At 39.0% G+C, this 24,924-nt stretch overlaps 1 protein-coding gene across 7 annotated transcripts in view; it reads left to right on the forward strand.

Moving 5' to 3' along the window:
* Window positions 1–24,924, forward strand: part of LOC100008920 (pro-neuregulin-1, membrane-bound isoform) — a 231,320-nt gene that overhangs the window by 61,041 nt on the left and 145,355 nt on the right. For 5 of the 7 annotated variants that reach the window (XM_008252178.4, XM_002709546.5, XM_070068530.1 and 2 more), the window contains exons 3-5: window positions 5,491–5,612; window positions 16,552–16,602; window positions 18,771–18,821. In XM_008252178.4, coding sequence (XP_008250400.1) covers window positions 5,491–5,612; window positions 16,552–16,602; window positions 18,771–18,821 — 224 coding nt within the window. The remainder of the gene's footprint in view (window positions 1–5,490; window positions 5,613–16,551; window positions 16,603–18,770; window positions 18,822–24,924) is intronic. The other 2 variants (XM_070068531.1, XM_070068533.1) reach the window with 1 other exon arrangement.

Below are 24,924 nucleotides of genomic sequence, written 5' to 3' on the forward strand. Positions count from 1 at the left end.
TATTCTGGCTCTGCTCTGGGTTTCAAGGATTGGCGATTCTCGCACTTGAGTATTAGAGCTCAGAGGGGCCTTAACGATCCTCTAGACTGGTAATTTTCCAATTAGGTTGCTGGAGAATTCTAATTTATATTGAATTACAAAAAAAGGATGGCATCCACGTTGACCTGAACAAGTTATCTCTGATATTTTTGAGTTTGAGGCTCTGATTTAAGTTTTCATTTTAAAATAAAATTTTAGTGCAAAATAATTGAAACCACTGATCTAATTTAGTCTTCTGCATAGAGATGTTGCTGTCAGAGTGTGCTTGGCCCCAGTCTTTCTCAAGAGAAAACCTCTTTTTCTTAGGATACCTCTTTTTTTAAATGCTGAAAAAGTTCTTTTTTAGAATACCATCCAAAATATACCTTATTTTCTCAGTAAGACTTGGTTCTACCTTAGTTCTTTTAAGCTTTCCCATAAGACTTAATGATCACAATTTCCTTCCCTAGATGACAGATTTAAATAGCTCATCGTACCTCATTGACAGGGACCGCTGTTTCTTTAACAGAATCCTCTGCTGTGATAAGATTTCTCGGCTCTATTCAATTCTGATCACTCTTTTTTAATGTCTTCCAGTTACTAATATTTCACAAATGTCACTCCAAAACTTAATTCAATATTGTAGATGTGATCCACTCAGGGAGCCATGTATTGAGACTTTTATCCAATTTGGTTTATGTTCTGATTTAATATTAATTTGGCCTAAGAGTGCATGCTTCTTTTTTAAAAAATTGTGTGTTTTTTTTTTAAATGGGCTGATTTTAAATGTCTGCCTTACTGAAATCTTTCTTTTTCTTTTTTATTTGTACCTGCGACATAACTGCCCTCTTGTGTCTCTGCCACTGATTTCTGAACCTGAATGTATTTGCTATGCTTATCTTGATTGAACTGAAGCTTGGTCTTGGTCCATTGATATTCCACCCTGAATTCTCAAGGGTGTTTTCTACAGAAAGAACTTCATGTCCACATGTCACATGTGCCTTGGAACTTCAGAGTACAGAATTGAATAAAAACCACTGAGAGATACTCCTATAAAGAAACCTGTATGGCTATGTTTAATTCCGTATTTATTTGAGCATAGAACAATTTGTTCTCTTCCTTCTCTTTCTTTCTTTTTTTTATTTTTTTAAAATTTTTTTGACAGGCAGAGTGGACAGTGAGAGAGAGAGAGAGACAGAGAGAAAGGTCTTCCTTTTGCCGTTGGTTCACCCTCCAATGGCCGCCAAGGCCGGCGCGCTGCGGCCGGCGCACCGCGCTGATCTGAAGGCAGGAGCCAGGTGCTTCTCCTGGTCTCCCATGCCGGTGCAGGGCCCAAGCACTTGGGCCATCCTCCACTGCCCTCCTGGGCCATAGCAGAGAGCTGGCCTGGAAGAGGGGTAACCAGGACAGAATCCGGTGCCCCAACAGGGACTAGAACTGGTGTGCCGGTGCCGCTAGGCGGAGGATTAGCCTGTTGAGCCGCAGCGCCGGCCCCTTCTCTTTCTTAAAAAATGTAATATATGATTGCATTAGGAGACAATGGCTACTAAAAGAACGGTTGATCCAGTTCACTAGTTAAAATGTTTATTGAACAGAGTCAAGAAGGGGTTCTTTATTTGCTATTTTTTTAAAGACTTATTTATTTATTTGAAAGACAGAGTTACAGAGAGGCTGAGGAAGAGAGAGAGAGAGAGAGGATGAGAGAGAGAGATATTCCATCTGCTGGTTCACTCCCCAGATGGCCACAACAGCTGGAGTTGTGCTGATCTGAAGCCAGCAGCCAGGAGCTTTCTCCAGGTCTCCCATGTGGGTGCAGAGGCCCAAGGACTTTAGCCATCTTCTACTACTTTCCCAGGCCACAGCAGAGAACTGGATTAGAAGTTGAGCTGCTAGGACTCAAACCAGCACCCATATGGGATGCCGGCACTACAGGTGGTGGCTTTACCTGCTACACCACAGTGCTGGCCCCAAGAAGGGATTTTTTATATACAAATGTAGCCTTGTCCCTGGAAATGTTCAAATAGAGAAGAAAAGGTGTTCTTGGGGATGTTGTAATAATCTTGGGTTTATATAGTCTTGGGATATTGTAATAACCTTATCAGAATTTTGTGACTAAACAAGAAGAACTACTGTTTTCTTATTTTAAAGATTTATTCTTTCCCTGGTGTCGAAAATCAGGATACTTTGATCTTCTTGTGGTTTCACAATCCTACATGAAAATTCTGCCAGGCAACTATGCTAAACATTGGACCGGAAAATCTTATGTCATTATTTATTCCATTGTTTCTCACTATTTTTCAAGGTGTCTACCATGCAGGAAATTGATTATATATGGACTGAAAGTATTAATAATTGGTAGTTCATTTAAAAGCTTTACATTGGAATACTCCAAAATGAAGCTTAATAGTTTACAGAATCTGACAAGGAGTGATATCCTAATATTGCTGCATTTTGATATTCCTGAAAGTTGTTATATTTCATTGATAGAAGCCATCAAAATGGCTTATTTTGGCTTATAGTCATTGGCTTCTCTGATGTGTGACCTTAGACGGTTGTTGGTGGTCCCCTGGTGACATAGATAACAAGGCTATGTTAGATCTATTTTTCAAAAGCTTTGTTCTGTGCATCATTATTTCCAGAAAGTATAAATAAGTATTTCATGTGAGTGAAAGGATTCCATGGTCAGATAGTTTTGAGAGGAACTTAAAAAGAAGTTACTGAAGAGTGGTGACATGTCCTGAGAAGGTGTCCTTCCGTGGTTTCATCCTTGTATGAGCACAGTGGAGTGTACTGGCAGAAATCTGGTGAAGCCTACTGCCCATGTGGGCTGTTTGACACAGCCTGTTGCACTGCTAGGACATATAGTGTTTCAGCACCTTAGTGAACTGAATACTGCAGGCAGTTGTAAAACAGTGGTACATATTTGTGTATCTAAACAAATAAGGCCTCTGTACCCAAGCATAGGCAAGACACGTTAAAAATGCAATGTAAGAGATTTAAGAAGGGACACTTGTGTAGGGCCTTTACTGTGAACAGAACTTGCAAAAATGAAGTTGCCCAGGGTGAGTGAGTGAGTGAGTGGGGAGTGAATGTGAAGGCTCAGGACATTACTGTATGCTGGTGCAGACGTCATAGACATGGTTCACTTAGGCTCCACTGAATTTATAAAACAAGATTTGTCTTTCTTCAATAATAAATTAACATTAGGTTAACTTTTTGAGCTTGTAGACATTTTACTTTGTTTTAGCTTTTTGCCTCTTTTTTTAGTAAAACTTAATTGAAAACACAAACTCATTATAGACAATGGGAATTTTTTACCTCATTATAATCTGTCCTGTTGGTCATTGACCGAAACTTTTTGATAAGATGTAGGACTGTGCTATCTTGCCTTCTTGGAGAGTCAGAGTACATGGGCAAATTAAAAGCTCTGAGAAACTGTGTAGCATTTAAAAATAAATAAATAAAAAGCCTGGCTGTGACCTTATGTTTTCCAAACTTGCTCCAGAGAACCTTTTTTCTTGTAGTTTTCTCAAATTTCCGTGTTGCAGTCCTTGTGAGTTATGACGACTGAGGTCCACATGTTGGTTTGATTATTGCTGCCCTTGGTGTGGGCCACCTTAGACTCCCTCTGCCCTGTTAATATTGCATTGTTCTTTCCTGCAGTCATCATTAGGTAGGAATGTTAGATCCTGCTGAGTGCTAAAGTGGGCAAATTCAAGTATTTTATTCATTTATTCACACTCATCCAATAATGTTAAGGACACACCAAGGACAGAAAAGTGATGTGTGCCCTGGAGAATACCAATACGTATTTTATGTACCAGGTTCAGACCTGAGATGTGCTGCAGGAACTCTAACGGCTAGAGGACCATGAAAGAGATATTTAAGGCTGCCAGGATTTAGACAGAGATGGCTGCTTGCTGCATGATCATCACAAGCTTGATGGAGCAATGGGTGCTTTAGATAGTCCTTGAAGGACAGCTGAGATTTTATGGGATAGAAGTGCAGGGCCTCCATCGTTGGAGGAAGAAGTGAGACAAGCAAAAGTGGGGAAAAAGAAAGATGAAAGACCACAAGGCTTACACGTGGAACTTCAGGTGATTGAGTTTGATAGAGGAGAATAGTGGGGATAAAATTTAGAACCATTGATCTTACTTGATTAATAATATTGTTTGACAAGAAGACCAGAAAAGTCACTAAAAACCCAACAAGGTATAATATGGGAGTTTTGCAACCAAAATTTCTGTCTTTCCTTTGTGCCTTCTTTTCTACCTGTTTCCCTCCTCTTGAGAGCCTAGGAAGTGACAATCATCAGGTTAGTGTGTAGAAGGATACTTTAAAAAGGTGGTTTTTTTTTTAATTAATTTATTTATTTGAAAGTCAGAGTTACACAGAGAAAGAAGGAGAGGCAGAGAGAGAGAGAGAGAGAGAGAGATCTTTCATATGCTGGAGCTGTGCCAATCTGAAGCCAGGAGCCAAGAGCTTCCTCCAGGTCCCCCATGAGGGTGCAGGGGCCCAAGGACCTGGGCCATCTTCTACTGCTATCCCAGGCCATAGCAGAGAGTTGGGTCAGAAGTGGAGCAGCCAGGACTTGAACCAGTGCCCGTATGGGATGCAGGCACTGCAGGCGGCAGCTTTACCCACTATGTCACAACGTTGGCCCCTCAAAAAGGTTTTAGTAAATGCTAAGCCAATCCCAGCAGCGCTGGGTTTCTGTATCCTGCAGACTGCTTAAATGACAGGGTGTGTGCCACAGTAAAACACAGACAAATCCCAATCATGATGCTGCGCTTGTTGCAAAAAAAGAAGAAAAAATGCATATTGATTTACTATTCAGAGATTTAGAAAAGTGTGTGCTCTTTTTGTAAAAATATTTATTCCAATATTAAGAACTGCTCATGTGGTACTCTGCTCCTAATAATGAGAATCTTAAGGAAAGACAAATTCCCTTTATTTGGGAAATGATAAATACTCTCTTCATTCAAAATTAACATTATGACTGGTGTTACTCTACTGAGAAGTACAGGGTATTTTTATCAATTCTAGTCTTCATCAAGTGTCTTTCTTTAGTAGACTTGTAAGAAATGATTTTACCTTTTCTTCTCTTTCCAAACCTTAGCGGCTGATGACATCTAGATAAAGAGAACATTTAACAGTTTGACTGAAAATATCTAAGGCATAACATAGTGGTGATGGTAGAGAAGTAAAAAGAAAAATTAGAGAAGACTTCTTTTAAATTACTGATCTGGGTTATAACAAAGATTCTATCCGTGGTTTAACTTAAGTGTGATATATCCTACTTTTACTCTAGATAAAATCATACAATCCAGTCAATGTAGTAACAGGCTTGTTTTCACAGGGTACACATAGGGTGGGGAGAAGGAGTTAGAGAACTCTGAAATTACACAAAAATGAATTTTGGTTTTACTGGATTTCTATGATATTTATACCACTTTGGTCCTGATCTTATAGGAAGTCAGAACTTCGCATCAACAAAGCATCACTGGCTGATTCTGGAGAATATATGTGCAAAGTGATCAGCAAATTAGGAAACGACAGTGCCTCTGCCAACATCACCATTGTGGAATCCAATGGTAAGAGATACCTGCTGCATTCTGTCCTCTGTTTATGAGAGTGATCAAGAGATGTGGTAAGACTTGGGTTGCAATGCTGTGTTAAATCTTATTGAGAACAAATAGGAAATATGGAAAGAAAACTAAACAGTTCAAGTATCTGCGTCTTCTAAAAAGCCCTTCATTCCATGAAATGATAGAGACCTGAAATACACAGATTTTTTAAAAAAGATTTTAATTAGATCATGAATGGCAAGAGAGGGTGAGGGTTATGAAAAAGAGGTTATTCCTCCCTCTTTAAGTAGGTCAGGGAGGGCAATCAAACCTTTGACTTTATCAACAGCAGAAGATAATCATACATAGGTAATATATGTGTATGTGGTAATTGTATGTGTATATGCACATGTATATATGTATGAGTGTGTGTGTGTGTATACTAGTCCTAACTCAATCCTGGTCATTTTGTCCTCCTATGTATGTTTTAAGTGATTTCACCTGGCTACAGGTAGTAGAATGTTAGGCCTATTAATTTTTTTTTTTGTCTTTTGATTTTGAAGTTAAGAGAGTTTGAGAGAGAAGAGATTTCCTACTGTATATTGGTTTCAGCTTCATCTTTTCTCAGAACAGTGCCAGGAAATGTTTGTGAGACAAATGAATGAGCTGGAAATAGAAGGTGCCACTTGCCCTGTGACAACTTCTGTTGAGTTATTGCAGGAAAGTTAAGAACCACAGTGGCTGGCTCTGAGTCACCGTTTGGAGAGGCATCTGCATGTGCTTATGAGAACCTAGCCAATGCTCATCAAAAATCTTTTGGAATAATCAAGTACTCTTTCAAGACCTTTGCTCCTTTCCCATTTTGGATCACAGAGCTTAACAAATGCCTTTGCAAGTTCTGTCGTTTGTTATGAAACTAAGCCTGATTGCATTGCATCTTGGGAGGAGATGAGAAAGAATATCCATTGCAAGAGTGTGATCTCTTAAAGTGATAAAAGCAAGGGAGAAGAGTAAAAGTCACTTTCAGGGTTAACCCCATAGGAGGCTATTGTATCTTTTACCATTTGCTTCATATGTAGTGTAACAGGATAGGGAGAAGGGAGTGAGATTAAAAAAATAAATAAATAAAACCCAGAAGAGGGTTGTGAAAATCCAAGTGAATACCTGGTCATCGTCTCTGGACTCCACAGTGAGCTAACTGCTCTACAGCAGGGTGAGCCCAGCTTGATATTTTAAACTTAGATATCTCCTTCCACAGAGGATAACGGTGAATAGTGAAAAGTAATTTCTTTTACTGTTTATTATGGTTTAAAAGGTAAAGGCCAATTAAAATTTGTATCAGGAAATGTAAAATCATTTTATTTTTTTAAATCAGCACAGGTTAACCAACAGTATTTGGCTGGCATCATTGTATTTCACATGAAATTTTATAGACTGTTACATGAAACACAGCTTTTAAAAAAAATTTTTATTTATATAAGTTCAACACATTTCATGTATTTCTTATATACAGATTTAGGAGTATGGTGACACTTCCCATCCTACCCTCCCTCCCACCCATACTCCCACTGTCTTTCCTCCTTTCTTTCTTATTTTTTCTTTTAATTTTTACAGTGATATACTTTCAGTTTATTTTATAATAATAAGGTTAAGCCTTCACTAAGTAGAGTATTCAACATATAGAAGAAAGCAAATACTTCCTCAACAGTAGAGACAAGGGCTGTAAACAATAACCAAATCTCAAAATGTCAATTTCACTCATATACATTATGGTTTTTTTGTGCTCTGTTAGTAACCACAAATAAGGAAGAACATATGGTATTTGTCATTTTGAGACTGGCTTATTTCACTTAGCATAATGGTTTCCAGTTACATTCATTTTGTTGCAAAAAACAGGTTTTCATTCTTTTTTTACAAATAAATATTACTCCATCATGTATATATACACTACATTTTCTTTACCTAGTCATCAGTTGATGGACATTGAGTTGATTCCATATCTTAGCTATTGAAATTAACTGCGGCAAACATGGGGGTAGAGATAACTCTTGCATATCCTGGGTAAATTCCCAGGGATGGGAAGGTCGGGTCATATGGTAGATTTATTTTCTGCTTTCTGAGGAATCTTCATACTGTCTTCCATAAGGCTGTACTAGTTTACCTTCCCACCAACAGTGGATTATGGTGCATTTCCCCTACACCCTTGCCAGCATTTTTTGATTTATGCATGATAGCCATTCTAATGGGGTGAGGTGAAACATCATTGTGGTCATGATTTGCATTTCCCTGATGGCTGGTGATCCTGAACATTTTTTCATGGTATGTTGATCATTTGAATTTCATCCTTAGAAAAATGCCTGTTCAAGTCCTTTGCCTATTTCTTAACTGAATTGTTTGTTTTATTGTTATTGAGTTTCTTGAGATCTTCATAGATTCTGGATGTTAATCCTTTATCAGTTGCATAGTTTGCCAATATTTTCTCCCATTGTGTTAGTTGTCTCTTTTTGGAGTGTTTCCTTTGCTGTGCAGAAACTTCTTAGCTTGACATAACACCATTTGTCTATTTTTGACTTGATTACCTGTGCTTCTGGGGTCTTTTCCAGGAATTCTTTGCCTATGCCAATGTCTTGCAGAGTTTCCCTGATGTTTTCTTCTAGTAATTTGATGGTATCAGGTCATATATTTAGATCCTTAATCCATTTTGAGTTGAATTTTGTATAAAGTTTAAAGTAAGGGTCTTGTTTCATACTTCTATACATGTAGATCCAATTTTCCCAGCACCATTTGTTGAAGAGACTGTCCTTTCTCCAAGGATTGATTTTAGCCCTTCTGTCAAAGATTAGTTGGTTGTAGATGCATGGATTAATTTCAGGGATTTCTATTCTGTCCCATTTGTCTAGATGTCTATTTTTGTGCCAGTACCAAGTTGTTATAACTGCCTTGTAGTATGTCTTGAAATCTGATATTGTGATGCCTCCAGTTTTGTTTTCTTGTTTAATATTCCTTTACCTAATCAAGGTGTATTGGAAACATACATTTTAAAATTGAATTCTCTGGATTCTTCTGTACATTTTACTATTGTGTTTTGAGCTTGTAGTCTTGAGTTTGTCCCTGGCTTAGTTCACTTAGTTCTCCTCATGGTAAATGCTGTTGAATTATGATTTTGGCAGTTGGATTCAATTTGTGTAACTGCACAACTGTACTACAGTAAAACAAAATTAGATTTTGTGTCATGATGTCACGGAATATTTCCTATAGTATTATACTGATTGTTCCTTGGCTTCTGATTTACAGGATTAAGCAGTGAGTTATTTAGCTTATATGAGGTATTTCAAATAATTCATGGAAAATGGAAATTCATGCATAGTTTTTTCATAGAATGCACTCCATGACTTTTTTGAAGATCTCTGTGTGCATAGATTTCAAACATTTTACACTAAAATAAGCATACCTTTTTATTATGTTTTTCCATGAACTTTATTTTGGAGTGGATCTTTTTAAAATATGTGTGTGTGTGTTTGAAATCAGAATGAGAGAAAGAGAGAGCTTCCATCTGCTTGCTAACTTTCCAATTGCCTGTCAGTGAGAGCTGGGCCAAGCCAAAGCCAGGAGCCTGGAACTCTATCCAGTTCTCCCGTCTGGGTGGCAGAGACTTAAGTACTTGAGCCATTACCTGCTGCCTCTCAGGATGCACCTCAGCAGGTATGGGGAAGAAAATTAGCCAGGATTCAAGCTGGCACTCTGATAAAGATACCCATTTATGATCCCACCTGGCTAATTCTGTATGGCTCTTTTTAAGGCATTCTGTCAGCATTAACTCCTATTTTCATTTCCTTCATTTCACAATCAAATCTCCATAGCAAGAGTCTGATTAGCAGAGCTTATTGTGTCATACCACATCAAAACACTGAAAGACCTTTCAAATTATCGGCCTCCTGGTCAGACGTCTTCCACTGGCTCACCCAGGACAGGTGAGGCAACGAAACACAGCTGCACAGAAGTGCTGTCTCATTGGAGTCTAAGAAGCACGCTTGTAGTGTGGCAAGTGCCATGACTGCCAAGGCCTGTGCATCATAGATATCAGTAGAAACTCTATTCTCCCTACACCTCAATGGTTTCCTAATAGTGCAGTTGAAAGGAAAATGTTAGTCATCTTGATCCCTCATCTCTCCACTGGCATTTATGAATTTACTGTATTTGGTTTGAGGTTGGTTATCAAAGTCTCAGCAGGGTCCTGCCCTCTCAAGGGCTCAGGTGCTCCACCTGTGTGTTGTCACATCCCCTTGGGATCTTGGCAGAGGTTGCCTGGAAATCCTGTCTCGGAGAGAAAGCAGACACTTTCCTACTGTGCTGCAACTGCCTCCTAGCCATACTGTCTCTTGCTAAATACGTGTTCACTGTCAACTGCAGCTCAGAGTAGAATACTCAAGAACTTGTTTCCTGGGTTGGGGGTGGGGGGCAAGGTTCTAGAAAGAAGAATGTCTTCAAAATAAGAAAATATTGTCAAAGTATTATGTGAAACTCCTCTTTGGAAGCTATTTTGTGTTTTCTGTGAAATTTAGTTATTTTATTTACTTTGTGTTCTCTTCAGGAAGTATAGGGTTATGATTTAACAATTTCCTTTTTTAAGCATTCTTTTAAAAAAGATTTATTTAATTTGCTTGAGAGAATTACACACACACATGGGGGAAGGAAGGGAGGGAGGGAGAGAGAGAGAGAGAGAGATTGTCCATCTGTTGGTTCACTCCTTAAATGGCTGCAACAGTCAGGGCTGGGCCAGGCTGAATCTAGGAGACTGGAATTCCATCCAGGTCACCCACATAGTAGAAGAAGCCCAATCTCTTGGGCTATCTTTTGCTGCTGTCCCAGGCACATTAACTGGGAGCTGGATCCTTGCAGGGCGAGACGGGGTGGGGGTTGAGGGGAGGATGGCGAGCAGTCAGGACTCAATCGGAGCTCATGGGGGATGCTGGTGTTGCTGGTGGTTAACCCATTGCATGCCAATGCCAGTCCCTGATTTGACAGTTTGTGAAGTCTCCTCGATGAGTGACTCTGATTTGAAGCCACAGTCCAATTATCCTAATTGTATTGTAAAGAATTCCTTATGATTTACTTATGCTCTCACACAGGTGCTTTTTTGTGCTAAGATGTTTAAAATACATTTTGATACCATATTCTAAGAGTGATGTGGGGAGACATTGATGGGAAGCTGTTTTCTTTCTCCCCAAAACATTGATTTTTGGCACTGTGTTTAAGGCCATTAAGACAGCTATAGCCAGCACCGTGGCTCACTATACTAATCCTCCGCCTTGCGGCGCCGGCACACCGGGTTCTAGTCCCAGTCGGGGTGCCGGATTCTGTCCCGGTTGCCCCTTTCCAGGCCAGCTCTCTGCTGTGGCCCGGGAGTGCAGTGGAGGATGGCCCAAGTGTTTGGGCCCTGCACCCCATGGGAGACCAGGAGAAGCACCTGACTCCTGCCATCGGATCAGTGTGGTGCGCTGGCCGCGGCAGCCATTGGAGGGTGAACCAATGGCAAAGGAAGACCTTTCTTTCTTTCTGTCTCTCTCTCTCACTGTCCACTCTGCCTGTCAAAAAAAAAAAAAAAAAAAAAAAAAAAAAAAAAAAAAACAGCTATAGTAATTGTTAGAAAAAAATTAGCTTAGGACATAAAATCCTTCTGCAATGAAACATCATTTAGATCTACCTAGACAACTAGATTTAAATGAAATTATCTAAAACTTAAGAAACTATCTTTGAATCTCTGTACAGTTAAGTGAAACAGTGACCATACTTGCACTGTTTTCAAGCATTTAGAAAAATACAGGGGCTGGCATTGTGGCATAGTAAGTAAAGCCACTGCTTGCGACATCAGCATCCTATATGGACACTGTTTCACGGCCTAGCTGCTCATTGCCAATCCAGATCTCTACTAATGGCCTGGAAAAGCAGTGGAGAATAGCCCAAGTATTGAGGACCTGCCAGCCTTGTGGGAGACCCAGGTGAATCTCCTGGCTTCTGGATTCTTCCTGGCACAACCCCGGTCATTGTAGCCATCTGGGAGAATGAACCAGCAGATGGAAGATCTCTGTCTGTCTCTCCCTCTCTCTCTGTAGCACTGGATTTCAAATAAATAAATAAATTATATATGTATACACATACACACACACACACACATTTTGTTAAGCAACATTATAGAAATGTTTATGTTTCTGCCTTTTCCAGTGCCTTTCATTGAGAAAAAGAATTTATCATCTAGTGGGCATGCATGTTTAAACCTATGCAATCTGCTAATTGCTTCTGGTACTATATAAGTCTAATGAAGTCCACTAGGGTTTTCACATAAAGACAGATGTCATAGGCGGTAATCATTATGTGATGAATTGCAAGTGGATTCCTTTCATGAATTCCAATGTGATAGTTTAAAAGGCCATATATACTGTGTGCATGCAGCTTCTATAACATGTATTCATTTTCACTTGTAGTTTATTTTATTTGGTCTTTCTATAGAAAACCTTAATCTAGCAATTAATTTGCAGCTAACAAGCTCCATGAAAACTCCTGGGCATTAGAATAGGGAAGAGAATAATAGACTTAACTGGTTTTCAAATTAATTAAGTAATGCTGTCTTTTAAAAGATTAATCTAGGAGAATATACAACTAATCAATCATATCTTCTCAGCAATTTTCTTCTTTAATCAGCAGAAAAATTATTTGAGTGAGATTCACCATCTCATAGGAGCAGTTGGGCTCACAGCAATAAAATAGCTGTTTCTTTTGAGATGAGCAGAAAATTTTTATTTTTATAAAATTTAATTAAATTATCAACTGGCATTTGAAAAATTGGCTTAGCCAAACCCTCCCAATTCACAGCATTTCTGGAAATGCCTTGATATTTGTGAACAACCTATAGTTACAATGAGACACACATAAAGCATGTTCTATAATTTGAGTGCCCGTCTCCATGTATGTTGTATCAGGTAGGATCCCCATGTAGGCTAATAAGCAAGAGCAGTATGAGTGGAAGAGGCTGGATTTGTCTTTTCAGTGCATAGTCTCCATCCTGTCTCCGTACCATTTATGAATTTCAAAGTTTCTCAGTGTCTATAGAATATACACTCATTATGAGCAAGAATTCAGATACCCACACTTTGCCTATACACATGAATAAGTGTGCCCACTTTTTAAATCTTAAAAAACAATCCACTGGATCCGAATTTTAGTATGTATAGCAATGACCTACAATTTTAGAGAAGCCGAGTCACGTAAGAGTATGTTGAAATGCACACAGATACATTAAATGTATGTGTATATGTATGCACAATTTGCTGAATATTTGGTACATTATGTTAATCGTGAAATCTCAAAGAAGCCGTGTATTCAGAGCAATTAGAAAAAATTCTTTTCCAGAAACTTTATAGACACTGCAACTTTTTCCTGAGACCAGATGCAATTTATAAAAAAAGCGTTCAAACATTACAAATGTACTAATGTTCCTTATGTTGGCTTGCTTGCTCAGCATAAGTTTCTCAGTTGTATTCAATTCCTGATGATTCTAATCTTCATTAATTTGTACCAATCAAGGGGATGTGCTTTATGAATTAACTTGTTTAGTATACCAAATTACTGTGAAAAACATATGTTGGTTAAATAAACATCAGGGAGATTCCAGGCCTTAATTTTTTTTTTTTTTTTTTTTTGACAGGCAGAGTGGACAGTGAGAGAGAGAGACAGAGAGAAAGGTCTTCCTTTTGCCGTTGGTTCACCCTCCAATGGCCGCCGCGGCCAGCACGCTGCGGCCGGCGCACCGCGCTGATCCGATGGCAGGAGCCAGGAGCCAGGTGCTTTTCCTGGTCTGCCATGGGGTGCAGGGCCCAAGCACCTGGGCCATCCTCCACTGCACTCCCTGGCCACAGCAGAGAGCTGGCCTGGAAGAGGGGCAACCGGGACAGAATCCGGCGCCCCGACCGGGACTAGAACCCGGTGTGCCGGCGCCACTAGGCGGAGGATTAGCCTAGTGAGCCGTGGCGCCGGCCTATGGCCTTAATATTTTTTAAAAGACTATAAAACTTACGATCATATTCAGTCACACAGCAAAAGATTATTTTCTAAATCATGAATTATACCCATAATGTACATATCAGTGATTTCTGAGTGGTATTAATTTAAAAGATTTTTTTTCTTAACAAGCAAGATTTTTTAAATTTTTTTATTTGAAAAGCAGAGTGACACAGAGAGGGACAGAGACAGAACTTTCATCTGCAGTTTTATTTCCCAAATCCTGCATAAGCTGGGGCTGAGCCAGGCTAAAGCCAAAAGCCTGGAATTCCATTTGGGTCTCTTATGTGCATGGCAGGGACACAAGCATTTGAACCTTCACCTGCTACACAGTGTATACATTAGAAGAAAGCTGAATAGGAAACATAGCAGAACTTGAACCCAGGCTCCACCAATATGGATGTGAGTGTTGCAAGCAACCCCTTAACCCCTAGCCCAAGACTCTTTAAAATGAAGGACTTTTTAATGTAGAAGTCCTGTACTAACTTCTGAGCTTGTATTTCCTCTAAGATTAATTCAGCATTTTTTAATATGAAACCATAATCATTAAAGGTATTTTTAAGATCTCCAAGATTAATATCTAAATTTAGGAAAGGAAGATATTAAGTTGTGTGGGTGTAGCTACATCTTTGTAGTAACCTCATGTTCTGGTATTTTTATGTCCCATTCAATTAAAAAAGGAAATGTTATGGTTAACCTTTCCTCTAATCTGAGGTTTTTATGTTGGAGATAACAAAGCTCTGATTATTTTTATTTCTAGGAAGGTCATAGTGACTTCTAAGTTTGTCAGAAATAAACCTGAAGGGAGTCTTGATATCCGTGTTGGGATTGGGACTTTTGCCCAGCTCTCATTGTGGACATTCAGCTCACTACATTATTCTGGTTTTCACGTCATTGATGAGTTCTGAAGGACAGAGTGAAGAATCCTCTCTTCTGGTGGACAGCTTGCTTGGAAATAGGGGTTTTCTTCTAGATATTCACAGGGAAGCATGAACACTGTACATCTCTGATAAATTTTTTTCTCAGACTAAATTTTCTCAGAGAGGAACAATCTCATTTTCTATAGCTCATATCAAGAATACTAGTTGGGGGCTGGCATTATTGTGTAGCAGATTGAGCCGCCACCTGCAGCACCGGATTCCATATGGGTGCCGGTTCAAGTCCTGGCTTCTCCACTTCCAATCCAGCTCCCTCAAGTGCACCTAGGAAAGCAGTGGAAGCTGGCCAGGTATTTAGACCCCTGTCACCCACATGGGAGAACCAAGTGGAGCTCTGGGCTCCTGGCTTTGGCCTGGCCCAAGCCTGGCCATTGTGGCCATTTGGGGAGTGAACCAGAGGATGGAAGATCAACCTCTGTCTCTCCCTCTCTCTGTAACTCTGCTTTTCAAATAAATTAATAGATCTTTGTTTATTTGTTTTAAAAAGAATGCTAGTTGTAGTTGCTTCAGATACAGATAACTCTGTCTCTCCAACTCAGTAAATCCTCATTCATTCATCAGAGCCATCTGCTTGAGGCAGGCCTACGGATATCACACACCTTCCTCATTGCTTTCACTGCCTCCTGTTTTCAGCGGGTCAGAGCCAGTGTAAGCAGCTTTGATGTCTTGATAACAGCTTACTCCTTGAATGGTTTGTCTTTCTAAGACTTGATTTGGGAGGCTCCTCCACACTTTCATGTGTACCAGAAAGACACAGTTGGTCTTTCTATATTCCTATTTAACCTGATACCTAGTCTTAAGTATCCTTGCTATGTCTTGTCTGACATTTTTCCCTACAAACCCTTTTATCCTAGAGAATCTTCAGAGGTTGAAGAAATATTGCTCCTTAAATGGATTCTTCTTACCTTAGACTAGTCCAATCATGGAAATCCCAAGTGGCTGAATCTATATTTAAAGATGATTACATTGATAATGAACATTTCTAACTCCTTGATTAACAGGGTAGTAATTCAGATATAACATGATAGCATGTGTGACCTGCTTAGAATTTACAGTTCAGTCCAGTCATTTTTGCACAGTAAATAGGATCACAGTAGAGTCAACGTATCTGTGTTCTACTCATAGGGAGTGTGAGCTATTGTTGAATCATGTGACAGGACTTGTACAGACAATAGAGGCTGCATGTCCTTCTTTGCACCTGCAGTTTTCCAGGCTTCATAAAACTGTAGTGAAAGTGTTATATTCTAACAAATGGGGGCCTTTTTTTAGGACAAAACACAGTCTCAGAGAAGATAATCATTCTCGATTGCATCATAAAGGCAGTAAGACAGCAAGTTCCATGTTTGACTGCTTCTCTCCCAATTCCCATGGAAGTCACTTGCAGAGTGTGCAGATTGATTCTTCATTTCTTTGGGGGTGGCAGCTGCTTCCTCACTCGATGTTCTGCCTCAAGTAGCTGAAATGTCCATCAGATATTAAAGCATCTATCTTAATCATCGACATTTTCAATAGATTTTCATGCCTGAACTCAATGTTTTTCGCTAATGCCAACTAGAAACATTGCTTCCTTTTATTTTGGACCCAAAAATGTAATTTCCAAATACCTGTGACTTAAGCATTCTTGACTGTAACCTTGTGATCCTACAGTTTTGACTTTCTTCATTCCTTAGTTCAGTTTTATTGACCCTCTACCCCTTTCCCATGGATTCTCTCTCACTGACCCCAGTGTTGGCAGGGAGTTTTTCCAGTCATTCTGGCACAGTTCATCTCATGCTCTTTGCCCAAGAAAGAACTATGCATTTGAATTGTGTGTTCTGCCTTCCTCCCTCACATTGTGGATAAACTGGACTTTCATCACTTCTGTGCAGTATTCCCTTCCTTTATATTCATGTCAGTTTGAAGGCAAGGCTGTGGTACCAGCTCCCAGCCTCCAGATGATACATCATAATGTGCTTCACCTTTCTTTTTTGCAGAGATCATCACTGGCATGCCAGCCTCAACAGAAAGAGCATATGTATCTTCAGGTAAGGAAAATAAGCCTGGCCAATGGTACTAACCAGAATGACAGACCTAACTGCCGGCTGCTCCTTCTACTAATCAAAATCCCTCTGCATCCAAATTTCAGCTGTTCTTGTTTTCTGCTGCAATATTTTTCTCAACCTTGTATTGCCCTTTGGATTTACTTAAGAGAGCATAGTTCTTACTGTGCATCTGAACTTGGGTCTGAAAAACACACATGAAATCTACATCTAGATGCAACTTAGTGGCATTACACAAGTAAAGAAGGCATCTGGGTTGCAAGGATAGTTTTTCTGCATTTAGAAATGCTTCTCTTAGCTGTATCTGTGTTTCCCCTGCCATACTATATCCCTGGATACCGTATCAGTGTCTGATGTCTAATCCTTGAGCTTTTAATGACCATTCTTGTATCACTAAACTTAAAAAAAATTGTTATAGAATGACCTTTAAAAATGTTGCTTTTTTGTTTCCTTCTCACTTGCTTATAATATTTACTGATGGCATTTATAGTCTAGGGAGATACTGGCTACTTAGAACCCAACACTGCTAATGCACCTATAGCCATAATTCATTGAATTTCCCACTAGCACTGAATTTCATTTATCCATTGTATCTTTTATACTTTTCTTTACTCTCTGTTATCCTGTAGTCAGTAGAACCTTACAACATTAAAAGAATTATTCTTTATTTGGAAGCAAATTTGTAGAGCCATGAAACTGAAAACTCATTTCAGAAGTATGATAACTTATTTACATGGCATCTTTTAATTTACAAAGATTTTTAATTTCTTTTGGTAATTAACAGCAAAATTATAAAACAAGACCTATTTTTCCTGAGTTTACAAATGAAAAAACTGAAGCATTAGAAACATTAATTCTTATTTCAGGAGGACGAATAGGAAGGACGCTAAGCTCAGTATTCTTTCTGTGATCCCATAATTTATGTTTCAGCTTCATTATTTTCTTCAATATATAGAGGTACATTGTTGCAACTGTGGAGGCCATATAATCAAATACCATCCATTTCCATCTTCCATCTATCAGTGTGTATTCTTCCCTTCAAAGCACTGTTAAAAAATTACAAAAGCTGGATATCTCGACATCTTGGACTGTCTTAGCCATATTTAAGGCATATTCATGAGTCATTGCTAAGACTTAATTATGGAGTGGAATGATCCTGTAGTAGAGGGTGTTACTCTTCTGAAAGAAGGATTGAAGGAAGGGAGGATGGATGGATGACAAGAAGGAAGGAAGGAAAGGGAATGAGAAAAAAAGAAAATTTAGAATTATCTGAATCCCTTTACCTTTCATCCAGGTATTTCTATAATATAAGGACTTCATTATTTGACTCCAGTAGATGCCGTTAGGAACCTGAGCTTTTACATCTATGGTGCTTGTCTTGGGAATTTAGGTAGACCATAAGTATTATTTCCTGATATGTGACTTGAATCTTTATAACTTTCTGGCAGTTGAATCTCAATCCTTCTTTGATACTAACTTTGTGCTTTTTTATTTTATGAATGAAAACCCTGGGGTCCAGTGTTTTTATTCTGCATGAATTATGTCTTATATTCTGTCCACTTAAATACTGTTTTTTCTTCCTTTATCCTTGCTACCTAAGAGAATCTTGTTGCTATACATTCCCAACTGTTGCTTTATTTATTTATTGAGCATGTTTTGCTTGATCCTAAGGTAATCACACCAGTTGACTTTGCATGGACTTTATTCAGCACTGTGTTTGGTCAGGATGTTTTTGCACATCCAAGTGGCCTAGGTATGCATGAAAGTTGGCTTTCCTTCTCTGTGAATATGGGGGTTGTTCTCTTTGATTTTTTTTTTCAAGGCCAGGTCTAAGAGTAGAAGTATACATTTCACCTGTACTGTAGATCTGTTCAAAGTGGTATTTCTGGGAAGTTCATAGAGCAGTGGCAGATTTACTGACTCCTTTTTCATTTCTTTCACAAGTCTTTGGATCTAAACCACAAATATACTCCTTTGTGGTCTTCGAGTATGGCTTACAGCTTCCTCTGACTCAGAAATGCTTCAGCTTCTCTGTTGCATTATGTTCTAGTACAAATCTTACTCTAGATCATACCTAAGCCTGGCAAATTTTTAATTTAAGAGTCCAAGCAGCATGATTCAATAAAGCCTCATTCCACTTTTATGTTTTATAGAGTCTCCCATTAGAATATCAGTATCAACAGAAGGAGCAAATACTTCTTCATGTAAGTATACTTACCTATTCTGTTCACTGGTTTTTAATCCAAGGCGATATCTGCACTGGAAGATAATGTTCCCATCTGTCCTTTGCTATTACTCAGTCATAATGTATTAAATTTGGGAACAGGATGATATTTGCGGTTTGGAGGAGAAACGGCCTTCTACTTTGTTTGGGGTCAACCAAATACCTCTTCCTCCCACTCATATATAATAATAGTAAAAGATACTACATATGTCATACTTTTCAGATAACCTAGTGGATTTGAATGTTAAGAAAATAATTGCGTAGTTTCTATGGTCTAGAGGCAATAGAGTATTTTGTGGGTTTTTTTCCAGCTTGTCATGGTGCCTTCAACAGCTGCTTGAGGCTTGATCCCCTGCTGTCTGGGGCCCTTACTCCAGAGTTCCTTGGTTCTCATATAAAATCTGCTGTGATGGAGTAAGGAAACTATATATAGATGCCCTTAATTCATATTCGATAGCAAATGACTAATTATGAAAATGTTTGAAAGCAGGTCCCTAGACAAGATCTCAGATTAGTTCTCATCTGTTTAATATGAAATGTGCTTTGTGCTTATGGACTTCTACAACTGTTAGATTGATTGGTGCTTTGTGCTATGTCAAGGGAACTTAAAAAATTAGCAAGGACTAGTAAAAATAGTTTTTGATACCTCTAAAATGAGAATAGCAGAGTATTAAATTTTGGTATTCAACAGGGGAGTTTATCAGACTTTGGAAATAAAATTTGAAGTATGGTGTTTTTCTTCTTTAACTCTTTATTTTAAAAAAATATATTTCTCAGCTTGATAAGTACTTCAGTAAATAGATTCTCATCCAACCTGGAGAGTGTGTTTTAAGGAGCTGTCTCCTTTTGCTATCAGCCTAAGTAGGAATCTCTCGAAAACAAAGTCTGTGCTTTTGGCAACTTGTTTGGTCAATTTGTTGAACTAGATCCAGTTTTATCTTAAAGCCTTTCCCTCCTGGTTGGCGTTACCAGAACTGTTACTATATGATGTAAAAATATCTTTTCTTGCATGAAGCATGCTGTTTTAACTCCATCAAGCATTATTTATCTGGATTTATGGCAGCAATCTAGTATGATCAAACAGGAAATGAAATGGTAGAAGGCTGAATGGCCTCCCATGTGTAATCACCTGGATTTTACGTAGCTACCATTAAGCAAGGAATCATTTTGAACTTAAAAAAAATTTTTTAGCATTTATTATTCAAAAACAAATACTGGGTTTGGTTTTGTTTTTGACTTTTGCATCAGAATGGTTTCTCCCATGCATATTCATTGAATAAAGTTGTTGAGCCTCTTGTCATTGGAACCCTTCCTGCTGTCATTAAGAAGGTGATAGATGCTGTACATAAGCACATCTGAGCAGTTTTGGAGGGGAGGGGTGACTTCTCTTGGTTTTCCCGTGCTTGTGGGAACTGAAATGAATCTCTCAGTTTACGTTTCTATTCATTGCAGTACTGTGTAGAGAGAAATGATTTTGAAATATGATTCTGTTCTCTAACTCACAGCAGAACTAGTTCTTGTTATTTGGTAATGGTTTCATTCTAAGAAAGAAGGCTTTGTGTACCATTATGTGTGCCATTTTCACACATTGCCACCTGTTCAGGGGAGGTCCTCGGTGAATGTTATTGAACTGATTAGTAAATACATTTTCTGCTCTTGTGAAAATGTAAGCCCATGTAAGGCAGAATTCTAGGTCCAGCATTGTTTAGAACAATGCAAGCAGTGTGGGGCACACAATTCATTTCTAAGCAGCCTCATACAGGATTGCATTGCAGAAGAACCGCAAGGAGGAAATATCTCCGTTTAGGAAAGCCTGGAGTGGAACTTGAAGAATCAGCAGTAACAGCAAGCTGGACTTAATAATTCAATACACACACACACACACACACACACACACATAAAGTCAAAGGCCTTGAAAAGTTTGCAAAGGTCAGAAATAATCGGTTCCAAAGAATAAGTTACTTTTCTCTTTATTTCTGCCAGAAAGGAGGTGCAGGAGGTGCAGGTAAATCTCTATGTTTTAAAGGTGAACTCTGCTTCTATAATGTAATCATGCTTGTGTGGGCTACACTCTTTGAAATATTGCCTTTGGGGTTTTCTAAAGTAAATTTTGAAAAGCTTTTCTGAAACAGTACAGCTTCAGCAAACATTTTATGTACTAAAACAATTCTGTGTGCTTTTTGCGGCAATGTGAAAGAGGTGAGGCAGCCCAGGGCCTTCTCAGTTCTGAAGGGACAAATATACACATCTTTAACAGCTGCCAGGGCTGTCCTTGGCCACATCTCACTGCCCGGTAGATTTTAGAGGGTCCTGGCTCCTGCTCGGAACCCTGCCTGGGAGGCCAAGCCTGTCTCTTCTGTTTGTATCCTGTTTGTGCCACTGAATGCTCTCCTTTTCCCCTCTGTGACTTTATGTTGGATTAGAAAAAAGGGAAGAAAATAAAAAATCACCCACATAACACATCCACGACAATAATGCTAATATTCTATTTTTTTATTTTTTGACAGGCAAAGTGGACAGTGAGAGAGAGAGACAGAGAGAAAGGTCTTCCTTTTGCCGTTGGTTCACCCTCCAATGGCCGCTGGGGCCAGTGCGCTGCAGCCAGCGCACTGCGCTGATCCGAAGCCAGGAGCCAGGTGCTTCTCCTGGTCTCCCATGGGGTGCAGGGCCCAAGCACTTGGGCCATCCTCCACTGCACTCCCTGCCCACAGCAGAGAGCTGGCCTGGAAGAGGGGCAACTGGGATAGAATCCGGCGCCCCAACTGGGACTAGAACCCGGTGTGCCGGTGCCACAAGGCGGAGGATTAGCCTACTGAGCTGTGGCGCCAGCCTTAATATTCTAGTCTCTGCTTTTAATCAGTGTCTTTCATTCTTGCTTTCCTCTTACCCATTTTCCCTCTATCTATATAATGTAACAGTATTCTTCTCATGATTTTAAATAGGACCAGAAATATATTTTTTTAAATTGCTATAACAGTAAAGACATCATCATTCCCCTTCTTCTTCTCCTCCTCCTCATCCTCCTCTTTCTTTTTTAATGTCACAGAAATGATTTTTTTTTTTTAACAGTAGTTCATTGGGGGCAGCATTGTGACACAGTGGGTTAAACTGCTGCCTGCCACACCAGCATCCCATTTTGGAGCAAGACCTGCGTGCTCTGCTTCCAATTCAGCTCCTTGCTAATGTGCCTGAGAAAGCAATAGAAGATGACCTGAGTACTTGGGCCCCTGCTAGACACTTGGGAGACCCAGATGGAGTTCCAGGCTCCTGGCTTTGGCCTAACTCAGCACTCACTGTTGTGGCATTTGAGAAGTGAACCAGTGGATGGGAGATCGATCTCATTCTCTCCCCATCCTTCCCCCATGCCCCAACTCCCTGTCACTCTGCCTTTCAGATAAGTAAATCTTAAAAAGTTTAATTTATGCATTTGAGCAGCCCGGATTCAAACCAACATGGGATGCTGGCACACAAGGGTCACCCCACTGTGCCACAGTGCAGGCTGCAAAGAAGCCATTCCTGATGGAGGTTTGAAAGGACTTTTCATTTAAAAACATCAACACTTTGTATATACTGGTGAGATGTCAAAGTAACTAAACCTTTCCTTTATAATTTTTCCTTCTTTTTTAAAGGAATACTTTTTTAAAAAATTGGGATTTTGCAATGTACATTAACTATTTTCAGAGTTGTTAACTATTTTTGAAAAAAATTGCTTATGAATCTCTTGATAATAATAATTAGCAATATTTTGGTAATTTATTTAATTTTTTCTTTCAAGTGGGGAACCTGTAACTATAAAAGTTTTAAGTGGCCATGAGAGTGTCATATTACAAATAAGGGACAGGCTTTAGAAGGAGAAGAACTTGAACTCTACAAACCAGTCAATAAGACTATCTTGTTCCTCCTTTCACATAGTCAGCAGAAATGAAAATGGATTGTTCAGAACAAACCTTAATGACCTATCTGAAGTGCCAGCTGCCAGTGACCTCGTTTTGCAGACAAATCTGTTGAATGCTATAAAAATACAATTCAACCACCTTGTACTGAGCTAAGCACCATCCATGCCAATTTCATAACATCAGAAAACAAAAATGAAAAGTCTAATGAAAAGCAAGAGGAGAGAAAGATAAGTTTCTGGAAAATAGTTTAAATCCTGGAATATGTTTCAAATAGTAATAATGATAGCAGAAATCTGTAGTAGGCCAGGTACCGTGGTAGATGTTTTACATAGATGATGACTCTTGTTTAAACAATAAAATTGACATATCTTGTCCAAAGTCACATAAGCAGGGTCAAACCCAGACAATACATTAGCCTGCCGTGATGCCTAGGATTTTGTCACTGCAAAGAGATGCTTTAATAGTAAAAGGAATGAAAATCTGTGAATGGACTGAATGTAGTCTTTGATACAAAGTGGATTGGGGCACATGTGTGGTGGAATGAAGCCGGTGAGTTGCCTGAGGCCCCCTGCGCCCAAGTGATCTTCATGTTATACATCAAAGTTTGACAGGTGAATGAGCTGGAAAGGACAGACTCACACTCTGAAGCCTAGACCCTAGTGCTGGTAATTACTGTGTAGTTCTCTGCAAGTGTGTTAGCTTTCCTGAGACTAGATGTCTAGGTTTGTACAGTCCTGTGTATGAAAACACATCTTAGGAAGCCTCATGTTAAAAAAATGAGATATAAATCATGTAGCAAAGCTTTGCTTTAAGGTGACCTCTCCTATCTATGGATGAGAGTTCTAGCAGGTGAAGAAGTGTTGTGGCTCTAAAGGGAAGATAAAAAAGGAGTCCTTGCACCTCAGTGTAACAGTGTTGGCAAATGTCCTAATTGTTGGAGAAGAAAATAAGTTTATGATTTTCAACCCCTGTGATGATGCTAAAAGTCCTCTGCCAGGAAATCACTGTCTTTTCAAAATATTCTCAGCTAAGGCTGCATTGTAATGGAATGTATCCAGGAAGTCCTCTTTGAAATCTCTGAATGAAATGAACAATTCCATCTTAGACTTGGCACCTGAAAGGGCTAGCTGAAAGAAAAAAAATGTCTTTTATCTGCAGAGACATTTCTGTACTAATGAGACACAGCGTTTTCACTTGGGAATAGCACAGTGATGTGTATTGATTAGATTGGACCAGGTCTTAGAGTTCTTACAGTCCACCCTTGGTTGTAAGTGACTTGCCTGCTTTAATGGGACAGGAAGCTGCCTGGACTGTTGCTACTGATTCCCAGCTGGAAAAATCACATTTCCATTTCAGATCTTTTGGAAGTAAACTCTTAATGTGTCTTGTAATTCTAACTGTGAATGCAAACTGTATTTCCAGATTTCTATAAGCATGGCATGTTTAAGGGAGTAGTGACTCTGGCCATTGTGGAAGATGACAAATTATCATGTATCGTATAGCAGTGAAACAATAACTTAAACAGAAAATTGCTCAACTGACATTATAGCCATCCTTCTGATTGCCTGAAGAGTTAATTTCAGATTTTTAGGACAGTAGTGACTTGGAGCAATAATTGAGGCTTTTGTGTCACAGGTGTTCCTTTGTGCAAGCAACTTACTTTCATTATGTTCAATTCATTCATTTTGTACCTGAATATACCTTACTGGTTTTTTCTTACAATATCACTTGTAACTATAATGTCATTCTACAGCTCTATCTTTGCCCTTTCTGAAGTCATTCAGTATCTCTCATTGCTTCCCACCACTGGACAGAATAATCCCCAATCTTTTGACCAAGCTTTAACCTTTTGTATGAGGTCCTGAAATTAACCTTTTACAAAACTATTCTGTTTGAACCATAAAAATATGTATGTTTGTATATGTGATGTATGTATGTAAATAACAGATATTTGCATCAGGTATTTTATAAGTCAGGTTTGTATTTTATGTCACATTTTCATGTATTGGTTTATGTATTCACATGACTCTATAGCTTACACTTAGACCTCATCCCATTGATCAGATAAGGGGTTTCATGGTCAGAAATTTTTTGCCTGTCTAAATGAATATGGCAGCCCTTTTTTTCTAAATTTATATAAAGGGAATAAATTTCATATATCTATATGAATTATATATAATTTATATA

This window comes from Oryctolagus cuniculus, chromosome 2, assembly GCF_964237555.1.
Source record: "Oryctolagus cuniculus chromosome 2, mOryCun1.1, whole genome shotgun sequence".
NCBI lineage: Eukaryota > Metazoa > Chordata > Mammalia > Lagomorpha > Leporidae > Oryctolagus > Oryctolagus cuniculus.